General features: G+C 38.1%; 2 protein-coding genes and 1 long non-coding RNA gene across 8 annotated transcripts in view; 2 read left to right on the forward strand and 1 right to left on the reverse strand.

The window, feature by feature from the left end:
• The window catches only part of xrn2 (5'-3' exoribonuclease 2), a 239,777-nt gene that overhangs the window by 70,831 nt on the left and 146,635 nt on the right, over positions 1 to 22,311 (forward strand). The window contains exon 30 of one of the 2 annotated variants that reach the window (XM_084031058.1): positions 2,805 to 2,820. The exons of the other annotated variant lie outside the window; for it this stretch is intronic. The gene's annotated coding sequence lies outside the window, so the exon portion shown is untranslated. Of the gene's footprint in view, positions 1 to 2,804; positions 2,821 to 22,311 lie in introns of those variants that run through there. 2 annotated transcript variants of the gene reach the window in all.
• pax1b (paired box 1b) lies at positions 2,806 to 20,691 on the forward strand. 5 transcript variants are annotated; one of them, XM_084031101.1, is made up of 5 exons: positions 2,806 to 2,887; positions 4,270 to 4,854; positions 5,913 to 6,049; positions 7,456 to 7,699; positions 8,966 to 11,154. In XM_084031101.1, the coding sequence occupies exons 1-5, from the start codon at positions 2,884 to 2,886 to the stop codon at positions 9,022 to 9,024; spliced, it is 1,029 nt and encodes a 342-aa protein (XP_083887227.1). In that variant the 5' UTR covers positions 2,806 to 2,883; the 3' UTR covers positions 9,025 to 11,154. The 5 variants fall into 5 exon arrangements, with proteins under 5 accessions (XP_083887227.1, XP_083887231.1, XP_083887229.1 ...); XM_084031103.1 differs by having other exon boundaries at positions 2,828 to 2,921; XM_084031104.1 differs by having other exon boundaries at positions 2,828 to 2,887; positions 4,275 to 4,854.
• Positions 9,168 to 13,191, reverse strand: LOC311027216. The gene is made up of 2 exons (XR_014598579.1): positions 10,109 to 13,191; positions 9,168 to 9,852 (listed from the first exon to the last, which is right to left on the reverse strand). It is a non-coding gene; the product is annotated as an uncharacterized lncRNA (long non-coding RNA).

The following is a 22,311-nucleotide window of genomic DNA, read 5'->3' on the forward strand; positions in this document are numbered from 1 at the left end:
AAGCATAATGCTTCCACCTCCATACTTGACAGTGGGGATGGTGTTCTTGGGGTCATAGTCAGTATTTTTCTTCCTCCAAACACGGCGGGTTGAGTTGATGCCAAAGAGCTCAATTTTGGTTTCATCTGACCACAGCACTTTCTCCCAAGACTTCTCTGAATCATTCAGGTGATCATTAGCAAACTTCAGACGGGCCTGTACATGTGCATTCTTGAGCAGGGGGACCTTGCGGGCACTGCAGGATTTTAATCCATTGCGCCGTAGTGTGTTCCCAATGGTTTTCTTAGTGACTGTGGTCCCAGCTGCCTTGAGGTCATTAGCAAGCTCCTGGCGTGTAGTTCTTGGCTGATTTCTCACCTTCCTCATGATCAGTGATACCCCACGAGGTGAGATTTTGCAAGGAGCCCCAGAACGAGGTCGATTGATGGTCATTTTGTGCTTCTTCCATTTTCGAATGATTGCACCAACAGTTGTCTCCTTCTCACCCAGCTTCTTGCCTATGGTCTTGTAGCCCAATCCAGCCTTGTGCAGGTCCACAATCTTGTCCCTGATGTCCTTAGACAGCTCTTTGGTCTTGCCCATGGTGAAGAGTTTGGAGTCTGATCGATGAATGCATGGACAGGTGTCTTTTATTGGTGACTGATTGACACACAGGTGTCTTTGCTGCAGGTAACAAGTTTTTTTTCAGTGTATCTAAGGAGTAGGAGTATTTAACCAGTCTGTGGGAGCCAGAATTGTTGATGGTTGGCAGGGGATCAAATACTTATTACACTCAATGAAATGCAAATCAATTTTTATCTTTTATATAATGTGGTTTTCGGAATTTCTTTTTTATATTCTCTCTCTCATTGTTAAAAGGAACCTACCATTAAAATTATAGACTGTTTGTTTCTTTGTCAATGGGCAAACTTACAAAATCAGCGAGGGATCAAATAATTATTTCCTCCACTGTATATATATATATATATATATATATATATATATTGCTTATATATGCTGACAGATTTGGACAGTTGAATGGACTATTGAACATGTCATGACTTACAAGAGAACGAGAGAAGAGAACGACTATTCAACTGAGAAGCAACATAATCAGTTTTGATCAGAAAGACATATTCAACTGGTAATCGTTGCTTACTTACTTACTCATTTGCACATTTGTGCTAAAACATTTGCAATTTGTTTAAAAGAATGAGAAATTCAACTCTGTTGTGAATCAGTGCCCAGTTAACGTTGTTAAATGACAGAGCGTCCCCTCGCCACTGGGAGGGGAGTAACGCAGGGACTGGTCCACAAGGGGGCGCCATTGCATTAAGAATGATGCCTTCAACTCAGAAGTCACTGTGGGAGTATCTGGTTTATTTCTGCTGTGAGTCATATTGCACTAGTCTTCTTGTTCTTAAGAGCTTGTTCTTGCTTCCTAAATGTCAGTTTCATGTTCTGTTGTAATAATATAATGATGCAGACTATTAAATGCATTAATGTTATAGAAAACACTTCTTCTCACAGTGTATCCATAAATCAGCTGTTCTCCTGATCAATTACCTACTTGTCAGGTGTTTCACCTCCAAATAATAAGGTTCATGTCAGTTTTTTCTAAACTTTTTTTTATAGATGTTATTTATAAATTATGAGAATCTGCACCTTATATTATCTTGAAAATCTGCCATTTTGGAAAATGCATTGGATGAATCACACCATTGTTTTATGCACGTGTTATTAGAAACATACATACATGTTAAATACTTTATTAGCGACCAAATGAATGCGTTTAGGTGGAGTTAACAGGCTTATGTCATATTTTCATTTCCTCTCATCAGTCAAGCAGAATTTAAGCTAGCCTTTCATCTTAGATCCAATCTTATAAGTAGCTAGAATTATTAGAACAATATGAACTTTCAGGCTCCCTCCTGTGGCTTAAAGGTGAAGTGCAGATATTAACGTTGCATGAAAGAGTCACAAAGACATTCTGCTAATTTATTTGTCGTCCCACATACACTCTCCTGTGATCCACCTGTGTTTGGTAATCTGGATAAAAGGTGTGATAATCTGGTTGCTGGGTTTCCTCCCTGGATGTTACCTGGGTGTTCCCAAACAAACACAGGACTTTCATTCAGGAGACCAATCTTGGTGGTTTTGTTGCCTTGCTATTTCACTGTAACAACGTGGTGTAAAATGACACGTGAAAATGCTAAAATTCATCATTGTGACACGCAGAATGTATTTAAAATGTCGTGCTATTTATTGAATCAGGTCAAATGAGCGTTCCTGTCTGGAAGAGTTAGGGTTAAGTAACAAACTTGGTCGGGTAAAAAAGAATATGGTTTGAGTTACAATAGTTATTTTGGAACGTAATGTAAGCTGCAGTCGTAACACCCTGTGATTCACACAGGACACTCATAATGGTCTCCTGGCTGAAAGTCCTGTGTGTGTTTGACTCCTCGACACAGAACAACCAGAGACAGGTACTGACTGTGTGTGTGTGTGTGTGTGTGTGTGTGGGTGTGGGTGTGTGTGTGTGTGTGTGTGTGTGTGTAAAAAGTCTGAAGTCATAGTGTGTTAAGTCTGTCTCCAAGACGACAAATCACTCTGAAGAACGAACCCTGTTTAGGAATCCGTGATTTAAACTGTCAGACTGGTTTTGTTCCCACATTTCTTCAAAGAAATGCAGCATTATGATTCACTGTGACTGAACATGTGGACCAAAGAGCCCTTCAGGAACACTCGTTCTTCTGGGCGCTGACGGCAAAATGATCCTCCTGCTGTGCAAACAGGAAACGATGAGGGAGGAGGAGGAGCAGGAGGAGCAGCAGCAGCAGGAGATGAGGGAGATCTCTGCAGTCGTCGGGTGGAGGAGCGGTGAGACGCTGTGGACGGCAGCTGATGGGTGAGACGACACAAACTGAACGGAGTGAATTCATGTAGGGCTAGAAGGACGTTTACTCTCCATCTGAATGTGTTTTTATGGATAAATTGCTTTGTTGGTGCTTGTTTGTTTGCTTACTTGTTAGATTTTGTTCCTTTAAGACTTGAAGGAAACTAGTGATCTGAAAGTTCAAGACAGCCTTAATTATGTCTTAAATATTGAAAATCTCAGCCTCATGGATAAAAAGTCGACAGGTTGGTTATCTGGAATTTATTCTACTACAAAGTTAGATTTAGTGAAATGTAATTTAGGGGAAACTATGTTGAAATGAATCTCCTTAATCTGGGGAAAGTTGTTCACTTTTGGTTGGTTAATTGTGAATTTAGATTGATTCTTGGCTATTCATTTTCATATATATATATATATAGCTTATATACGTTTACATATACACGTTTTATTGATTAAAACAAAGAGCTGCTTCCTGGAGATTTTTATATATATATATATATATATATATATATATATATATATATATATATATATTAATATAGAGTTAATCATCTGATATATATATATATATATTAAAAAATCAAATGATTAACTCTTTAAATGAGAAGACGTTAAAACATTTTTTTAAACTGAAGGACACACTCAACTTTCACAGGATACAATTTATTGAAAAAACAGCATGTCCTCTGTAAGTCTCTCGAATACCTAAATGAATACAAAATAAATTAAATATATAGAGGCCTAACCTCTGTGGATGACGAGATTAAAAATAGAAATGATTACCAGATCTTTTAATAACATGACATGCTTTATTCATCTCCCCAGGCTGTTTCATAATTGTTTACATGATGTCTGTAAACGCAGCAGGAATGTTTTCAATTATAATAAGACGAGAGACAAAAATGCTAATTATCATCCATAAATTAAAACCTGTCAACCGTTCAGTTATAATTACCACAGTGTTGCTGTTCATCATGTCACATTAACGATGTGTTTATTAGCATTATTATAATCGCAATCAAAAATGTAAAATGTTGTTGTCGTGTTTAATAATAATTTATTCTCAGAAAAATAGCCGAACAAAGAAGTGTAGTTTGACCTCATCTCTTTTATTTATTCTCGATTTGTTTAAATTAAAATGACGTGTTCATATTATAGTATATGTTTAATTGTCTTAAATGCAAAGAAACCAGAACTACAGCTGATTTAATTTAATTAAGTAACAGCTACTTTATTACACCTTCTAAAACTTTTGAGAAGCAGCCATGTTTCTGTTCATGCATGTTGTGTTTCTGCTCCATCGATGAGCCTGAGATCATAATGATCATTACTTGATCATGTGGATAAGGCATCTGCGTCATATGACGAGCGCCGTGTGTGTGCGGGTGTCGCAGAGCAGAGCTACGGGGAGGTGAACCAGCTGGGCGGGATGTTCGTGAACGGCCGGCCGCTGCCCAACCCGCTGCGGCGGCGGATCGTGGAGCTGGCGCAGCTCGGCATGCGGCCCTGCGACATCAGCCGACAGCTGCGCGTCTCTCACGGCTGCGTGTCCAAGATCCTGACCCGCTACAACGACACCGGCTCCATCCTGCCCGGGGCCATCGGCGGCAGCAAGCCCCGGGTCACCACCCCCGCCGTGGTCAACAGCATCCGGGACTACAAGCGGGGCGACCCGGGCATCTTCGCCTGGGAGATCCGGGACCGGCTGCTGTCGGACGCGGTCTGCGACAAGTTCAACGTGCCGTCCGTCAGCTCCATCAGCCGCATACTCAGGCACAAACTCGGGGCTTGTTCGGAGCCGTGTGAGGGCCGCAAACCGGGCCCGGCTCAGCTGCAGTACGGACACATGTACCCGTACTCCTCCTACAGCACCGGGCCCGCAGTGACCCCCACCGGGACCAGGACCGGCAGCGGACACGTCGGCCTGCCGCGGAGCTGGCACAACATCCTGGGCATCCGAGCCTTCCTGGACCCGACAGGTGGGAGACCCCTTCACGTTTTACTCAACACAACACTGTCCACTATAAAGAGGCATAACAGCTATCCATCCATTATCGTCCAATTTATTCTATTTTTATTCATTGTTAGAACAAACTTAAACATGTCGAATTAGCCCAAAAATATCCAAGAATAGTTCGTTTTTAATTCCGGATTGTAAATTAATCCCGAGGTCACAGAAAAAAAAAGAAGAAGAAAAAACTCAAACAAAATGCAGAAGTCATAGTTGAAAAGAAATGCTGGAAAAAATATTAATTTATAGAAAGTTAAAGTGTATTTAGAAGAATCACAAGCTGAGATGATCCAAATATTATTTCATTGACTTATATTTAAATTTTCTTTAGTTTCAATTCATTTTAGCTCAGTGTTTTAAATTAATAATCACAGACTATAATAATATTGATGTATTGATGTGGATTGTTGGTGTGGATTTGATATCTCCCAAAATTTAAAAACAGCAATTATAACAATGTATCTAATATTTTTGATCTATTTTACAGGTTTGTTGGTCAACTATTTTCATCTATTGCATTTATTACATGTTTGTTTGTTATATGTATATCGTTATATTATTTCTGTTGTGCATCATTGTTTCACAATTTACTGTCTTATAATTATAATTATTTACGGAACAGCTTAGTGTCACATTTGCTATTGTACCATTTAAAGCAGCATCAGTGATGTTAAAAGGAGTTAAAGTCACATTTTTCTACTGAGAGAAAAGCCTTTAAGGTGCAAACAAAAAAACAATCGGGAAGAGAAAGTTTGAATGAATCCACGTCTGTTTATAATTTAAATTTAGTTTGCGCTAAAAAAGTGTTTTTGAAAAAACACAAAAAAGAATATTACAAAAGATATATTTTCTATTTATTTAGAGTTTTCCTGAGTAAACCTGGTAACTTGAATATTGAATAAGTTGGATCTCTTAAGGTGGACTTGACCTGATATGTTAAAAAATGATTCCACCTCACAGCTGCAGATGAGCCCAGAATGAAAAATCATTTGATTATAAACTTAGTATGAACATTTTCTTTTTCAGCGCTGTGTGGACCTGACGGACACTCAGCTAAAATGGAGGACTGGACCAGTATGACCAGTATGAGCAACAGCAGACCGTTTCCCTCTGATGGAGTGGAGAAATCCAACCATGAGCCGGATCTCAAACACCAACAGCAGGTAAATAAGATAAACATCCATTTGTGTTTCCTGCTTCTAAAAAATATGAAACTAATGCTACAGAAATAATTTATCCATGTTGATGATTAGTTTGATGATAAAAGCAAAAATAATAATACAATTAATAACAACAGATTATTGGTGAATATGTGAGCTTAAAGAGCAATTTCTAACTAAGTATAGCTCCACAATTGCTATTTGAATTGGTGCATCATTTAGAAGTCAATGTGGTTATTGAAAGAGAAAACACACAAATGTGTTTATAAAAAGCTGAATCAAACCTACGATTCTTTCTCCACTTTAAATGTTGTTGTTGTTCACCAGCTGTTTTTTCTTCCTGCATCTGTTTTTATTTTGTGGCACACATGAGGCTTCCTGGAAGTATAATTTTAATGCAGCCAGAGCTCTGATTGGCTGTCATCAAGGCCCACTTCCTGTTTTCCAGCTGGTTTAGGAGTAAACTACAAACAGACTGTGGATCAGCGTTAAAGAGATGATACTATTCTATTAATCAATGAGTAAAATAAAGGTTTGTTGTCAGGTTACCTGCAATTTAATGAGCTCAGATTTTAAAAATCTTGGTTGAGCTGTTCGTTTAGCCAATCAGAGTCCAGTGTTTCCATGGTAATAGGTGTGGAGCGTTTGTTAACACTGTGGTCTGTTTGTGAAGAACAATTTCAAAGTTAAGATTTTTAGAAAGTGAAGACAATTATAGGACATTTTTGGAACTTTGGAAAGGGATGATATTTTGAGGCATTTTTTGAAACGTGGCAATTTTTTGTAATTTTTTGGGAAAGGACGATATTTTGGAAAGTGAAGATATTTTTGTACAATTTGTAATTTAGTTTGTTTTTTGTTTTTGGGATTCAAAGACATTTTTTTGAAGAGCAACATCTTAAAACATTTTGGACTGGTGGTTTAAACAGGTGGCGCTTGGCACAAAAAAATAATCTTCAAAACGAGAAAAAATGGGTTTTTAGATTTGGGCACTTTTTGAGAGAACATTTATGGAATGTGAATATATTTTTGGGAAACTGGGACAATTATGGGAAGTGACGGCAATTTTTACTCGTGGAAAATTATGAACTTGAGGACAATTTCAGAAATGTGGACTTTTTATGGAATCGAGAATTATTTTTTTTTAGAAAGTGAGAAAGATGGTGGAAAGTGAGCACATTTATAAAAAAAATTACGACATATGTTTTAAATGATGTGAACACAGAAATGATAAGACATGGTATTTTGGTAGAATGAGGATGTTTTGGGATTTGGGGACATGGCTGTCAGAGACTTGGGTTTGGGTTAAAACTTGGCTTGGAGGTTGAATTTGAGGTTAGAATTATGAATTATATGATATCAGTGATGGTCCTGAATGGTTTTAAACAGATAGATTTTTCCCCCCTCAGTCTGGTCTTGGTTACGTCTCAGCTAGTGCGTATTCTTCACCGAACCAGTACGGCATGTACGGAGGACCGGCAGTCAACTATATGAGCACTGGACACCACTGGCAGCCCCAGTCCTCCAGTCTCACTCCCAGTCTGACTCCCGGTCTGACTCCCAGTCTGAGTCAGGCTCATCCTGGTCCTGCAGCACCGCAGGAGGCTGCAGATTTCCACTCTGCAACATCTTTCAAACTTCCACAAAGATACGGTGAGACTGATCCAAACACCTCGTTACCATTCATGATAACCTGAGACATCCTAATTATTTAGATGAAAGTCAATGCCACGTTTAGTTTTTTATGTTTGACACAGTACAGAGATTGTGGACTCAAACTTCTTTGTCCTGCAAATTTCCAATATTTCTTCCAGCCCTCTGTTGATAATCAGTTGTATTGCAGTCTTCACTGAAGGGGAAGTTAAAGTAGATCCAAGATGGCAGCCTCGGTGTTGCATCGTTTATTACTTCTATCTCCGTGTTAGAACATTGTGAGAGCATCTAAGACGCTGCAGGACTTCCATCCTGTGTTTGAAGTTATAAAAACACTCTCTGCTCCACAACCACTATAATATTTATATATAATATATAGTTATATGTAATATAACTATATCATATTTGTGTTTTCAGGAAACATGGTTGATTAAAATTGTCAGAAATTACACCGACAAGAAAAAGCAGCTCCTGGTTTTGAAAAAGAAAATGTCTTTGTACTTTGCTCAAGTGGAAAATACAGATGATAAATATATGTGTATCTGAACTGAGTCCGAATATTCACCTGCATATACAGATTAATATGTTTATAAATAAAAGTTTCTTCATTAATCGAAACGATTACCTTTTAGTCCTGGGATGGATGGAAGACAAACTCTGAACAGCCACCATAATTTAACAGGAAAAGTAAAAAGAAATAATGATCACAAGTCTGATCTCCAACCAGCAGCTCATTGCAGCTCATCAACACACAGCAGGTAGAACCAGTTCTTCACGAAGCTGAACAAACACACGACGAATACCTGACTTCAACATGTTCACGTTAAAATGGTGATACATGAGTTTGTTTCTTTTTTAATCGCTTGTGATAAACAGACATTTTATATCACACTTCACAAATTAACAATGGTATGTTTTCATGTGACACATTCTCATAGATATTTAGCGCAGTTCTCAAATATCCTTTTTTTGTGCCAAGTAACAAGACATGTCAAGACATACCAACAGATAGGAAGACAGGTACAGTACACACTACTGCATATGTATGTATAATTCCCCAGCCACCCCATGGGTGGTCTTGTGTTTCCTCCTTCAAGCTCGGGTCTACCAGAGGTCTGGGAGCCTGAGGGTTCTTCAGTATTGTAGCTGATCCTAGGACTGCTCTCTTCTGGACAGCGATCTCGGATTTTGATCCTGGACTAAACATACGAGACATGAGAATGATGATTCTGATAAATGATTGTCTTTGTGTTGTTTTCTCTGCAGTGGACAAGAAACCTCAGAGTCCTCAGCACAAACACCACAGATTGTCTTCAGCCTCGTGACGACTCTGAGGAAACCCAAGAGGACGTTCAATGTGACGGTGAAAGACTAAAAGTCCGGTTTTATTTCTGAGATTCAAATAGACAGTGACTTTTACAGCTGAAGAAAAATCCTCCTACAACTGTTCACCAAATGCACCCAAATCTTTTCTTTTTTTTTCAAATTTTAACAACAAAACAGTCAGTTTCCCCCTTTCCCCCTAAACAACAAACAGTTTTAAAGAAATAATCTTATATTTTTGGAACATATTTGCTTTCTTGGCGAGAATTGGATCAAAAGATTGATGCTCCTCTCATGCTTTTCTATGAGCCAGCAGCAAGTTAGCTTAGCTTAGCATAAAGACTGGATACCGGGAGGAAAGCTAGCCTGGCTCTGTCCAAAGGTAACAAAATCCACCTACCGGCACCTCTAAAGCTCACTGATTAAATATTATATCTCACCTCTCGGTGGGTTAGTTTGCCTATTTTTTTTGGCTACCGACAGCAGCTGTGTCCCATTCAGCCACGGCCTTCATGGTCTACGTTGGCCGTGTCCTTTGTCGACCAGACCATCTCATTTCGGCCTTTGCAGTCTTCAGAGGATTTCCTGTTTGCATCACCCTTTGCCATTCAAGTCGCAGAGCAACCAGCTGCGGTTGACAAAAAAGAGCATAGAAAAGTTAACTAATGTTAGGCTATTTGATTAAAATGGAGCCAGAGATCCTATTTTATTATTTTAATTTCATATTATGATGAATGCTTCCCACGCCGGCACTGAAGGAGTCTTTGAATGGGTCAGCCTTGTCGCGGCTGCATTCAGTCTTCCAGTGGAGACTCCGAAGGAAGCGGCCGCTGGACTGGGACACAGCTAGTAACTTCCTGGAGTCTTCGCTGGTTGCATGGCAACTGTTTAGACCCATGAAATGTCCGAGCATCCATGGAGCCCACACGGTATAATATAATATAGCCTAATATAAAAATAGATAGATGCTAAAGCTACAGAGCCCAATGTAAAAGTGAACTAGCCTGGAAAGCCAGGTCTTTATTCAGTTACAATCATTAAAAACACATACTTTCACTAGCTAGCGTAGCATAGAAGTGCTAACACTAGTCAATGATGTGCTAACGTGCTCTGCTAATGTTAGCTCCACAGGTTTTTAGGTAGAAATGTATCAGAACTCCAAATTCACAAAACCAGTCCGAAAATAAGAGAGTTTCCAAGAGAGTTTGTGCAGAAGACCCGGTTAGTTGTCGGATCCTGGTCGGAGCTGGTTATGCTACACTACGATTGGCCAGTCTGCGTTCAAGGGGCGAGACTTAGTAAAGGGTGAGTTAGTGCTGGTGGCCGTTTATACCTTTGAACAGAGCCAGGCTAGTCGTTTCCCCCTGTTTCCAGTCTTTATGCTAAGCTAAGCTAATTGGCTGTGAGCAGTAGCTCCATATTCAACACAAACAGGAGATTTGTGTGTGTTTAAAGAGAATATTTAAATTGCTTTGGAATTGTATAATCTTGTAAAATATTCTGGTAAAGCTGTACATTTCTTTTTCTATAAATATGCTTAATAAAGACATCCAGTAGAAAATGTATGTCGGGGTGTTGAGTTTTCCAAATATTAAAAATGGTCAAATATTATATGAAATATATATATATTCAACTATTACAGATCCAGAGTTTTCTAGCATGTTTCCATGACATAAATGAACAGCACAGAACAAGTATTTATTCAAATGAATGTAATCTAAATCGTTTAAAACAAAATGTATTTATTTATTTATTTTTTAAATCTCTTTTTGTTTTTTTACAGACTGGTCAGCTGATTATATTTTTAGTCATTAAGCCCAATTTAAACATATTACAAGAAACCCATACAATTTTATAACATGTGAAATGTTCCAAAACACACATTTGGTTATATTGTGAAAATTCAGTTTTTTCACATGTGAAATAAATTAAAATGCTCTTTTATGTAAATTATTTTATATTGAGTGAGATAGATAAGATGATGCTTTATTGTCTGAAAACACAAGGTTACAGAAATTTGTCTTTGACATGGCTCCAGTATAAAAACACGTTGGTGTTCCACATGTGATAAACATTTGAAATGTGTTTGTTGTGAAAGTATATTTGTCTAAACAATGTAGTTTAATATAAAACACCCAACAAAACAGAAACTTGGCCAAAAACAAACCTAGAAAAACTCAAACTCTAGTTTCAGACTCATGAGCTGCTGCTGGTAGGAAGCAAGCAGCTTCCTGCAGGTACAACAAAAAGGTGTAAGATGATCCATCAGCAAACAGCCCAAAGTAAACATCCAGTAATACGTGAACAATCTGAGCGGAGCAGAGACTGACAAAGCAAACATCAGGTCTTTGTAGGAAACGGCTCTTTAGGAGGCGTTTGAGTCGTTTAGGAAGCCAGTTAAGTCCTGATTCTCTTCTCTGTGATCTGCTTTGTGTTGCTCAGTGAGTCTGTCTGTCTGCAAACGTCCACCTGGAGTCACTTCTGGGACATTAAAAGATCAGTTTTAAGCTTCCTGGGTCTAGTTTTTGTAGTTTTTGCTCTCAGTAATAATAAACACGTTCTCACCAATAATACCTCCACTCACACAAATCAACAGATTAACGTTACCCCCCCTAAAAAAAGAAGAAGGTGAACATTAAGACCATTACCTGAACAGTTTGTGGACTTCAACTTTGCCATTGTTTCCTGTGCAATGTGAAATTATAACAAATATGTCAAGGTTCAAATAGAAATTTAGAAAATAATAAAATCATTAAAAAGCCCACAAAATAGAACAAAATAGTAGCACTAAAAAAAAAGATGTGGTTTAGATCGTCTATATAGATCAATTAAATTAAACCACACTTCATTCGGGTTATAAAAAAAAAAATTCTAATTAAAAATCACCAGATTTATAGAGTTATGGTTTTCCCTTGACAGGATAATTATTCTAAGTAGTGTTATAGAAATATACAGAAATACTTAAATTTGGTATACATGAACCTCAGATTTTCAGCAGTTTCTAACAACTCATTGTTTGACCACCTGACCTGACCAAGTCATTGTACTGCTCTACAATAACATCATTAACATTATTAGAGTTGTGTTTTGTACTTGTACTGCCCCCTTAAACACTGAATTAGAGTTTGAGTTTTGTACTTGTACTGCAAATTAAGCAGCTGGATTGTTTTTGTTTTGTTATTGCACTGCACCCTTAAAAACTGAATATGAGTTTGAGCTTTGCCCTTGCACTACACCTTTAACAGCTGGATTAGATCTTTTGTTTTGCCCTTTTACTGCATTTATAACAGCTGGATTAGATTTTGTGTTTTGTCCTTGTACTTCACCTTTAACAGCTGGATTAGATCTTTTGTTTTGCCCTTTTAGTGCATTTATAACAGCTGGATTAGATTTTGTGTTTTGTCCTTGTACTTCACCTTTAACAGCTGGATTAGCTCTTGTGTTTTGCCCTTGTACTACACCTTTAAATGCTGGATTAGATCTTGTGTTTTGCCCTTGCACTGCACCTTTAACCACACAAAACCTTTTCTGTCTTGGTATTTTTATTGGCAGCAACTGGAATTATGTTTTGTATTCACATGACATACTTTCACTCTACTTAGTCATTCTAAAGTCCTGCAGTAAATCTACAAAACTGTGGCGGACAAAAAACTATAACACAATAATAATAATTCAACAGCAACATAAAATCTACATCATCCAAAAATGTTCATAGGCTAAAAGGAAATATGTATTGCAGCAACCAACTAAATGTTTTAATAATGTGTTTTTCTGTCTAGATTCTGTTCAGCAGTAAGTATACATGCTTGTACCACAGAGAAAACATTGACACTATATAGCTACTGGGGTTTGAGGGTGTTGTTAGGTTTAAGGTGGAATTATGTGGTACAAAGACCCCCAAACACATCTTTGGGAACCAAAGACGGGTGTTGAATGGGTAATTGATACGCTCACAAGCAAGCTGATTGGTTTTGGAAGTGTTCTCTGTTTTCCTGCAGAGGTTTGGTGCAGTTTTCAGTAGTTCTGCCACAGAGGAAAATCAATTCCTCTTCAAGAAGTTTAATATCGTTGTCTTGTCATTGTCTCGTCCATTTATGCTGATAAATCAAAATTCTTTGTTTCACAGTTTGCTTACAGTCACTGGGGTGAAGTTTAATACATTTCCTGAATTCTTGCATGTTTTCTTTACATTGTATTTGTTAAATGGGACACTGCCTCCTATGTGCAATACACAACAACATGCGTTTGTTCTTGTGCAGCCCAGAGAAGCATAATTCCATCTTAAAGGTACTTAAACACGTTGGTTACAGTTAGAGAAACATACAGTAAAGTATTTTTTAATATTTAAGGCCTTTGCATACTGAGTCAGTTGTTTACATCTGAAATCGTTACACGTTAAAAAGTAAATTTGACATAAAATTGTAGAAAAGACGTTTGCACATTGACTCCTAAACTTTCGTCCATCAAAAAGGTTTTCGGAACAGGTTCGAATTTGTGCATTATTTCATATCTGTCAAAAAGTTTGACCTATCAGAGCCACCGTAGAGCTACAAACATCCAAAATATCAACTGGCAAGCTCATCCAACCGGTCGCTCAAAGCAAAGCGCTGTATGAACAAGATGAGGTGAAAGTATGGCTGGGCCGTGTGTCAATGTGCTTATTGCAGATCACATGACATGGTGAAGCTACATCAGAGTAAAATGTTACAATGTCCTCATATCTAATTTCAAACGGGAGACTTTTAACACATACTTCCAAAAATTGTTTGACCAAAGAAGCCCTTCTGTTTTCATTCATTTAAGGCTCATTGTAACTGATACTGAATGATAACAATAATAACGTGATATTTTCTGAGATGTTATTATACCACTAAAATCTCAGACCTTTGCAACCCAGTATGTATGTATACGTGTGTATTTGCAAAAGCAAAAATACGAGCCAGATTTTAGATTATTTCGACTATTATTTCCTCCTGCTGTCTTTCGCCATCTGATAGCATCTCTGTTGAATGCGTTGTACCGCAGGGCGCTGACAGACGGACGGACAAAGCTGTGAGGGAACAGGTTCTCGTGGTATCATGAATGCCATCTTAACTCTTTGACTGTTTTCCGAGTTGCCACACACCCTGCTGACATGCCATCTTTATCCTCAAACACTCCCATGAAATAGTTCAGTACCACCCAGGTGCTGCCACTTTCCTCCCGTCAGCTCGTCTTTGTGGTGCTCTGATTTTTCATGATGACGGCTGATGATAGTGAGCAGCTGGGTGCAGATCTCCATCAGAGGTCTGTCTGGAGGACAGATAGGGAAGAAGATATGTTTCTGCAACAGGATGGCTGGTGGGATGTATAGCAACACGTCTTCTTCTCGCCCCAAGGAGAAGGTTAATGGAGAGGCAAAGTGTGTACAGTAGTCAACGGAGAGAGTCAAATACTTATTTTATTCCATTTGAATTGTACCACATATGATGTCAATTGAAAGGATAAAGGAAGTGAAGATAGTCTCAGGAGCTACAACTCTCGTCTCACACAACATACGGCCAACGGCCATGTCAGTGACATACATAACTGTACATACATAGTTTGTACATAACTGTACAATAACTGTACAACTAACAACATAACTAAGCCCACTTTTTGGCCATCACTATCTTGGTTTTCTGCAACCAGAAGTGAAACCAGAGGGTGGGCTACAAACCAAACACTCAATAAGATATTTTTAGGCGACCAAAATGTTACAATTAACTTTCATGAACTTAAAACACATTGTGAACGGGTTAAAGTTGTAGGACAACTGGACAACGTTGTGGTAGCGAGCTGTCAATGCCAAGGTAGCCCCGCCCTAAAGCATCCCCTGATTTATGGTCTATTTGACTCTAAATGGACCATAACTTACTAAATGAACATCATGCTGGATTGAAGAAGACTTTAAACTAGAGCTTGAGACCATAACCATAACATGTTTACAATTTTTACTGAGATAAGAAATCAAGACAGAAGTAGAGTAATTTTCTCATTGACTTCTATACAATCAGACTTCTTTTTGCAACGCCCCCTGATGGCCAGCAGAGAGAATGCAAGAATTGGCTTCACTTTCCACTTTCTTTCACTTTTCTGCCTGGGATATATTATGATCCTTTTAATAGACAGTGAAATCTTAATCAACTAGGTGTGAACATGAGCTGAGCAAAGCTTTAAGAAATATTCTTTACATGCCATTAAGGAATTAAAGATGCCATTTCATAATGTGTTTGGTTAAATGGGTTTAATAAGAAGCTGTCTGATTGATTGACGGCTCAAATTATGCACTTCTGTTGTCCAACATAAGCCAAAGTCCCTGAGCTGTGGCTCTAATCACCTGATCTCTTGTTGATCTGTTAATTCTTCAGATTTAAAGGGAGCAATTGAGCTCACACACATAAAAAGAAACCCACTCAATATTTGACCAGAGGATTAACACGGAAATGCTTTTAAAATACTTCAACAGAATGGAGGCGGTTCTTCCAGCTCAGTAAAAATCTCAGGTTTCATGTAGAGAATGGAGGTGATGGATCTTTTCCCTGGTACCTGAAGGCATCACACTCTCCATGTTATGATCCTGCAAGCCTTCAGCATACAGTATCTCACCCTGTTTTTCTCAGTATCTCACCCTGTTTAAAGTACGGCTGGCAATTGCTTTGTGTTTTCATTTCTTTTCAATGAACACAAAGGCACGAAACTTTCTTCACCTGCGCAGCTTTTCCTTCTTTACAGGACCGGTGAAGCGTGCCGAGCCGAGCCGCCGCTGTGCTCTGCTTCCCACCAGGCATGTTGCAGCTGGTCGGGAAGTAACTCATTACATTTACTCCTGTTGATCGTTAATTTTACTTCATGTTTGGGGCTGGAAGTTCTCATTTATTTTATTGCTGCGTTCAATAAGAAAAATAAAAAAAAATATTATTTCTGCATGGAGAAGAATGAGGAGCAATCAATATTTGGAAGTCAATGGATAATCATTTGATCATAAACAGGTTGACACAGAGCACAGACCCGCTTGTATCCACAAATTGAGAGTCAGTAACTCTTGATGAAGCTGGTGGTTAAAAGTCACAGGTCAAAGCTGACCTCACGTCCGTCTGTCCGGCTTTTAAAAGCTCCCAGCAGAGGAAGAAGAGGTCACTGAGCCTGTTTTTTTTTTTTTTTTTAACTGAGGCAGGAAGTTAAGAAGAACAGTTACGGAGCATTCTCCAGTCATGATTTGAACAATCATATGAATGTGTCAAAGGCAGCAGAGGATCCTAAAGGAGGTTCATTTCCAGGAAATCAAGGGCAGACGCTCAACGTGTAGCCTTCGGTGTCCTGATACCGACACACATAGTTTACCTGTCATCATCAATCCTCAGCTCGGCGCGACCAACGAAGTATGAAGTGGGAGGAGTTCTCTCAGGACAGGTGGGACTAACAAACAAAGGACTTTCACTTCCTAAGCAAAAAAGACTATTCGACTGCACCCATAGTCTTTTTTGCTTAGGAAGGTTCCTAACTGAAGAAGTGACCCGGAAGTAAACAAGTGGCCGCCATGATAAGAGCTGTTCGAATTCTCTAAATGCAAAGGAAAGGAGCTCCAATGCTTCCTTTCAGAGCTCCTTTAGCATAGGATGCAACGGACCTTCCTATGCGATAGGAAAGGAGATTACACCGACCCACAATTCTTTGCGAGAGCAACATTTAAAGTGCCGCACACCTCGGCCGTTAATGAAAACAAACGATATGTGTATTTGCATATTTAACAATGACTTTCATGCAGACATATAGTAATTGGAATAGTGATGATAAATGTGTGGACAGTGATAATAATTTAATGGTATTTTTTTATTTATTTCAATCATGTTCCAAACTTGACAAAAACGAAACTAAAACCACAAATGAAATGTAAATAAAGCAACGGTCAAACAGAAAGGAGGAGCTGCTGGAACTGAAGCCGGTCAGTGAACCAGCTGTTGATAAAACCAACATGGGGAGAAGTGGACGATGCGCTTTTTGTAGTCCATTGTTGTAGTTTATCCAGCGCAGACGCACGTCAATTTGACTATTCGACTGCACCCCCAGAGTGTTGTATGTTGTATGTCGACGCCCACTCTAATCAAGCAACAAGTGAGAACACCTGTGTAGGTGGTCTAGATTGAGACTGGCAGAGACACAAACAGGACTTTAAAACCACAACAAACGGCTGGACAAAGACACAGAAGCGGTCTACGTGTAAGTCTTTTGTGTTTATGTGTTGTTGTTGGCGGCGAATTAGAGATTTACATTGTTTATGTCAGTGGTGAAACTACTGTACATAAGTACAATTCTTTCTAGTCAAGTTTAAAGTGTTTCCATCTGATACTACTTTTCCCAGAGGGATATATTGTACTTTTTACTATACTCCATTTACCTGACAGCTTTAGTTGCTTTGCAGACTTTGAGTTATTATACTAAATATAAAAATCACACAAATGATGATATATTATGTTTGATAAAAAAATGAAACTTTATTGTTTTTTTTAGTTTACAAGCCATCCAGCAGTATTGAAGTAATTAAAATGAAAAACAACCAATGGGATTAACATGAATGCATCAATAATTATAATCAATAATATAATATTCTCTATGTATATAATAAAATGGGCCATTCTACATGAAGAGTACTTTCTACACTGTGGTATTAAGACTTTCCATCATCATTGTTTGAGTGTTGTGTTTCTGTGGAGTTTACTGGTGAGACTTCCACCAACCAGAGGGCAAACCCTGCTGCTCTGGTTGGAGGTCTGTTGGCGGCGTTTCCCTCACCGTGACCTCTGCTGGCACCCGTGACCCCGCCGTGACTTCCCAGGAGTCACCAGAGGAAGGAAACAGATGTCCCAGGCCTTCTTTATGAGGATCTTCATGTACAGACTCCCTCGGCTCCAGTTTAACATCGGCTGTTTATTTTCGGAAGCTTTTCTGTTTTCGAGCCGTTAAGACGTCGAGCTGAGTAAAACTAGTGTCTGAAAAACGGAGATGATTTCCCCCATTTCTATGAACATGGCATGAAGATGTTTGGGACATTTACCCGCTGACACCGACGTTCACACCTTCATGTTTGCAGATATTGATGTTCGACAATTATGTATAATGATATATATTAATTATGCAGAATGACTAATTTCATAATAATATTATATTATTAGATTAAAATGATGGATGCATTTCACGTCTTCATTCCTTTAATTCTGCACCTGGTGAAGATTAGTTTGTTTACTGCTGGGACAAGTTAATTAAGCCAAGAGATCAATACAGTTGTATCTTTTTCTATGATAATACATCATCATTTATTATATTTTGCATCATTAATCTGAATACAGTAACTCAAGTTTTCAAATAAATGCTGTTGATTAAAAAGTACATTTACCTGAGATACAGTAGTATATAAATAGAAAGTGAAAATGTAAATAAAGTGCAAATACCTCAAATACTTAAGTAAATGTACTTAGTTATAATCCACTGCTGTTTCAATGTTTGTTTGTCCACTTAATCAGTTAAAATGTTCACATTGTGTCGAGGCACTCTTCTAAATGTAGGTTTGGTTGTTTCTTTGTCAGTTTGATATTAATATAAATAATGATGGAAGCTAAAGTGAGACGTATATTAGAAGCTGATTTGACTCCAAAAGTCACGTTCTGTCTCTTCAGCTGTCAGAGTGGACACAGACGCATCTAAAAGATCTTAAAGATTTAAAATGTTAGAATAAAGTCTTTAGCTCTCATAGATCTCAGACTCTCGTCAACTGCTGTTGAAAAAGTTGAGAATCAAAGAAGACATCAAGTAGCGCCGAAGTTCAAACATGGGGATACAATATGAAGTATATTTGTAGTAGACAGGTGTACATTAGATGCAAAATGACAAAAGTGAATTTAAACGGGAATGTAGTGAATATTTATGGTTATGAGAAGTACTGTAGAGATGTAAACAATATTGAAAGTAGTAATAGCAGTAATATTCTGACCTGCAAATGAAAGCACATGTACTGTGCGCTGTGAGAAATGATGTCATGATGTGAATAAATAGAAAATAATAATACACTTTATTTACACTCTTCAAAAACAAGCTTTCAAGTGCAGGAATTAAACAGTGGAAAATTGTCAGATAAGACACTGAATAACTGAGTTGTTTATATTATATATCATAAAATTAAGTCCAAATAAATAAGGCTGTATGTAAAAAATGTCGTGGCGGTTATCAGGAGTCAGAAGACGACCTGAGATGATTGTATTTGGTGGTTATTGTTAACTTCATCTATAGTCTGGAAAAACAATGAAAATTCCTTCTCTGCACTAAAGCGGCTCAGTGGCACTCATTAGCCGAAACAAACGGGATTCAGTGAGTTAGTGTACTGTATGTCTCTGTGACATTACACCATGTCTGCTGCTAGAAAGCTGCCTTTAACAAGTGGAGACATGGTGCCTTCATGGCTTTACTTTAATTTGATTAAAATAAGTTATTTCCATCAACAAACTCTTCAAAAATCTGCAACTTGTGACTGTCATCTAAAGTATAATTCAGATTATAAGGCGTTTTAATACAAGCAACAACAATAACTGACACGTTTTAAAGGTCTAAAACTTCCCATTTAATCCAAACACAACCATAAAGGAATAAATGTACACTCATGCAGCAGCAACACTTTTAAGTCACCGCTCTCGAAAAATACTGTTTTTGTCTCCATGAACATTCATTCATTATACTTCTGCCTGTGTTTTTTTTAATCTAACTTTTTCCATATTTTCAACTTCAAAATGAATTCAAACATCAAATGTTCAGCTCAATAGGACATGTGTGCTATTACTTTTTTCATTCACACCTTCACTTAAAATATTCAACATTGTCTGTGAAAATTTGAATGAATTGACGAAAGTTAAAACTTGACAAGAATTCATACATATTCAACTGCTAATTATTCATTCATTCATGGGGAAACTGACATTTAAATTTAGGGCATTTGGCAGACTCCATTAGAAACTCCATTCAAACTTTAACACGTTGCACATCTGTCGTACATCCCCGCTGTTATTCAACATTTAAATCCCAGTTTTAGATATTAAACTTTAATATGTCACATTTTTAGATTTTCCATTTTCTTTGAAGCCTTTCTCACATTTTTTACATTGGTGTGTTTTGGACGGACTGATCAGAGCTCGAGTGGAGAGTGGAGCTTTAAATTAATTTCAAAATACTTTTTTAACTGGCTCTGGTTCCTACAATTTTCACTCTTCACAGATCATTTCAGGTCAACATGTAGGGTGTACATTTCTGTTTTTTAATCATACAATATCACTGTTGGAGCAAACAGACACACACATCTGTCCTAAGGAGCCTGAATGTAAGAGGATCTCCAGCCAACGGCTGCATGGTCAACTGACACCAAAAAACAGAAAACATTTCTATACCAGCTCTTCACCATATTGCTTTTCAAGTTGAGTTTTTCTCAAGCTGCTGTTACAATGATTAATTTGTCTGACCCGTCTGTAAGTGATAATTTGGCCCCACATTATATCTTCGTAAACACATTTTGAACCTGTTTTTACTCCCAGAGGCTCTGCGGGGGGAGAGCAGCAGTAAAAAACCTCCGGTCCGACATTAAAAGGGACGACTGATCAACAGCAGATGAGAACTGGGACACTGTGATCCAACGTTGCATGGCACTGGTTTTATAAAGGTGAGTGAAGCCCAGAAATATGGCGCCGTTGATCTCATAAATCAGCAGGACAGTAACTTAACACCGGCCTACTGTATGAAACTAGCAACCAAACAATACTGAGACTAACTGCTGCTGAGGTCGAGAGTAAACGTCCCACCATCAGAAGGGTTAGGCTATAAACTCGTGTTGCGTTCAGGGGGCGACGGACTTCTGTCAACATACAGCATGTTTTCTTGGGTATTGTCATGGAACTAAGTACATTTAGTACTGTACACAAGTAGCATTTTTGTACTTAAATTGAATACCTCCTTGCTACATCTCAGAGAAAAATATATTTTTTACTCTGTGATCGGAATTTTTTAATTTAGTGGTTTATTGTGGGTTAATGAGTAGTTTGAGTAGTTTTGACTTATAATATTCCATGTGTGTCATGAGGTAACCTGTATTCTGCACTTATGTCATGTCATGTGTTACATGAGTTGTAAAATGCATCTTGTGACACCAGCACAGCTGGCAAGTCAATATGGATCTTTAGACGCTGATGAGTGGTTCAAACACCACATTCTGGACAAAGTTCTCCGTCTACACAAACAACAGAACAATGCTTCTCTGATGACATCACAAACAACTGTATAAAAAGCCCTTCTCAAGACTGAAGACTTGGTCAGACTCTTAAGGAGTCTGCCCCTATCTGGCCAGATAGTTTGCTCTGAAGCTGTATGTCGGTGATGCGGTCCGCTTGGACACCCTGTTTGCGAGGCCTTTGACTTATTAGACTTTGTCTGTTTACAGTCTGTCTGTAGCGACTGCTAGCCTGTTTTTGACTCTTTATTTACTCAAAGCTCTGTTAGGAGTATTCTTATTTCTCACCAGGAAATCATAAACTGATTTCCACCGCATACTCCACTTCATTTATCTAGTTATGAATACAAAATAATCAAGTAAATGATGTTGCGTTATAAACGTTTACTCAGCAGTAAAGTAGTTAAAATGAGGTCCACCTTCACCAGTTGCAACATTACTGTGAACGCTGCTATTTTGCACTGGTGTTCGTATTACTTCTTATAACCTTTATATACTTTATTGTTTGTATATGTTTATGATGTTACTATTGTTTTCTCTTCTTCTTATCTTTTTGACTTTTGATCAATCTATGGCACAAGAATTTCATTTGGGATTAATATAAGTAATATTATTATTATTTGTCCCTCTCTGCATCAATAACCATTATAACCCATTACAGTTTTTTTCAGTCGCTAACAAGCGTTTGTCCAACCAGTTGTCACATTTTCAAAACTCTAAACACAATTAGCACAGCATCGGTCTTCTGTGGCCATACCATTCACACATTTCATGTCGTTTTCACACAATATGCAGTCAGTGAACACACTTCCAAAATGCTTACATTTTCTTAACAGACAAGCTATACCTCCCAACAAAATTATGGATTGTTTTTGTATTATTTACGAATGTTAACACACAACATCCCATAATAGCAAAAACAATATTCCAAACCTTAGATACAGTATCAAAACCTCTGCTTCTGCAATGATAGTTCAAAAACAATATATATCAGCTGATAATAAACAAA

The sequence above is a fragment of the Eutrigla gurnardus genome (genome assembly GCF_963514095.1).
Source record: "Eutrigla gurnardus genome assembly, chromosome: 16".
Taxonomy (NCBI): domain Eukaryota; kingdom Metazoa; phylum Chordata; class Actinopteri; order Perciformes; family Triglidae; genus Eutrigla; species Eutrigla gurnardus.

What these genes read in the sequence shown, in the direction of transcription:
- pax1b (XM_084031101.1), top strand. An exon ending in ATCTCAAACACCAACAGCAG is followed by an intron (nt 6,050 to 7,455) that starts GTAAATAAGATA and finishes TTCCCCCCTCAG; the next exon opens with TCTGGTCTTGGTTACGTCTC. An exon ending in CAAACTTCCACAAAGATACG is followed by an intron (nt 7,700 to 8,965) that starts GTGAGACTGATC and finishes TTTTCTCTGCAG; the next exon opens with TGGACAAGAAACCTCAGAGT.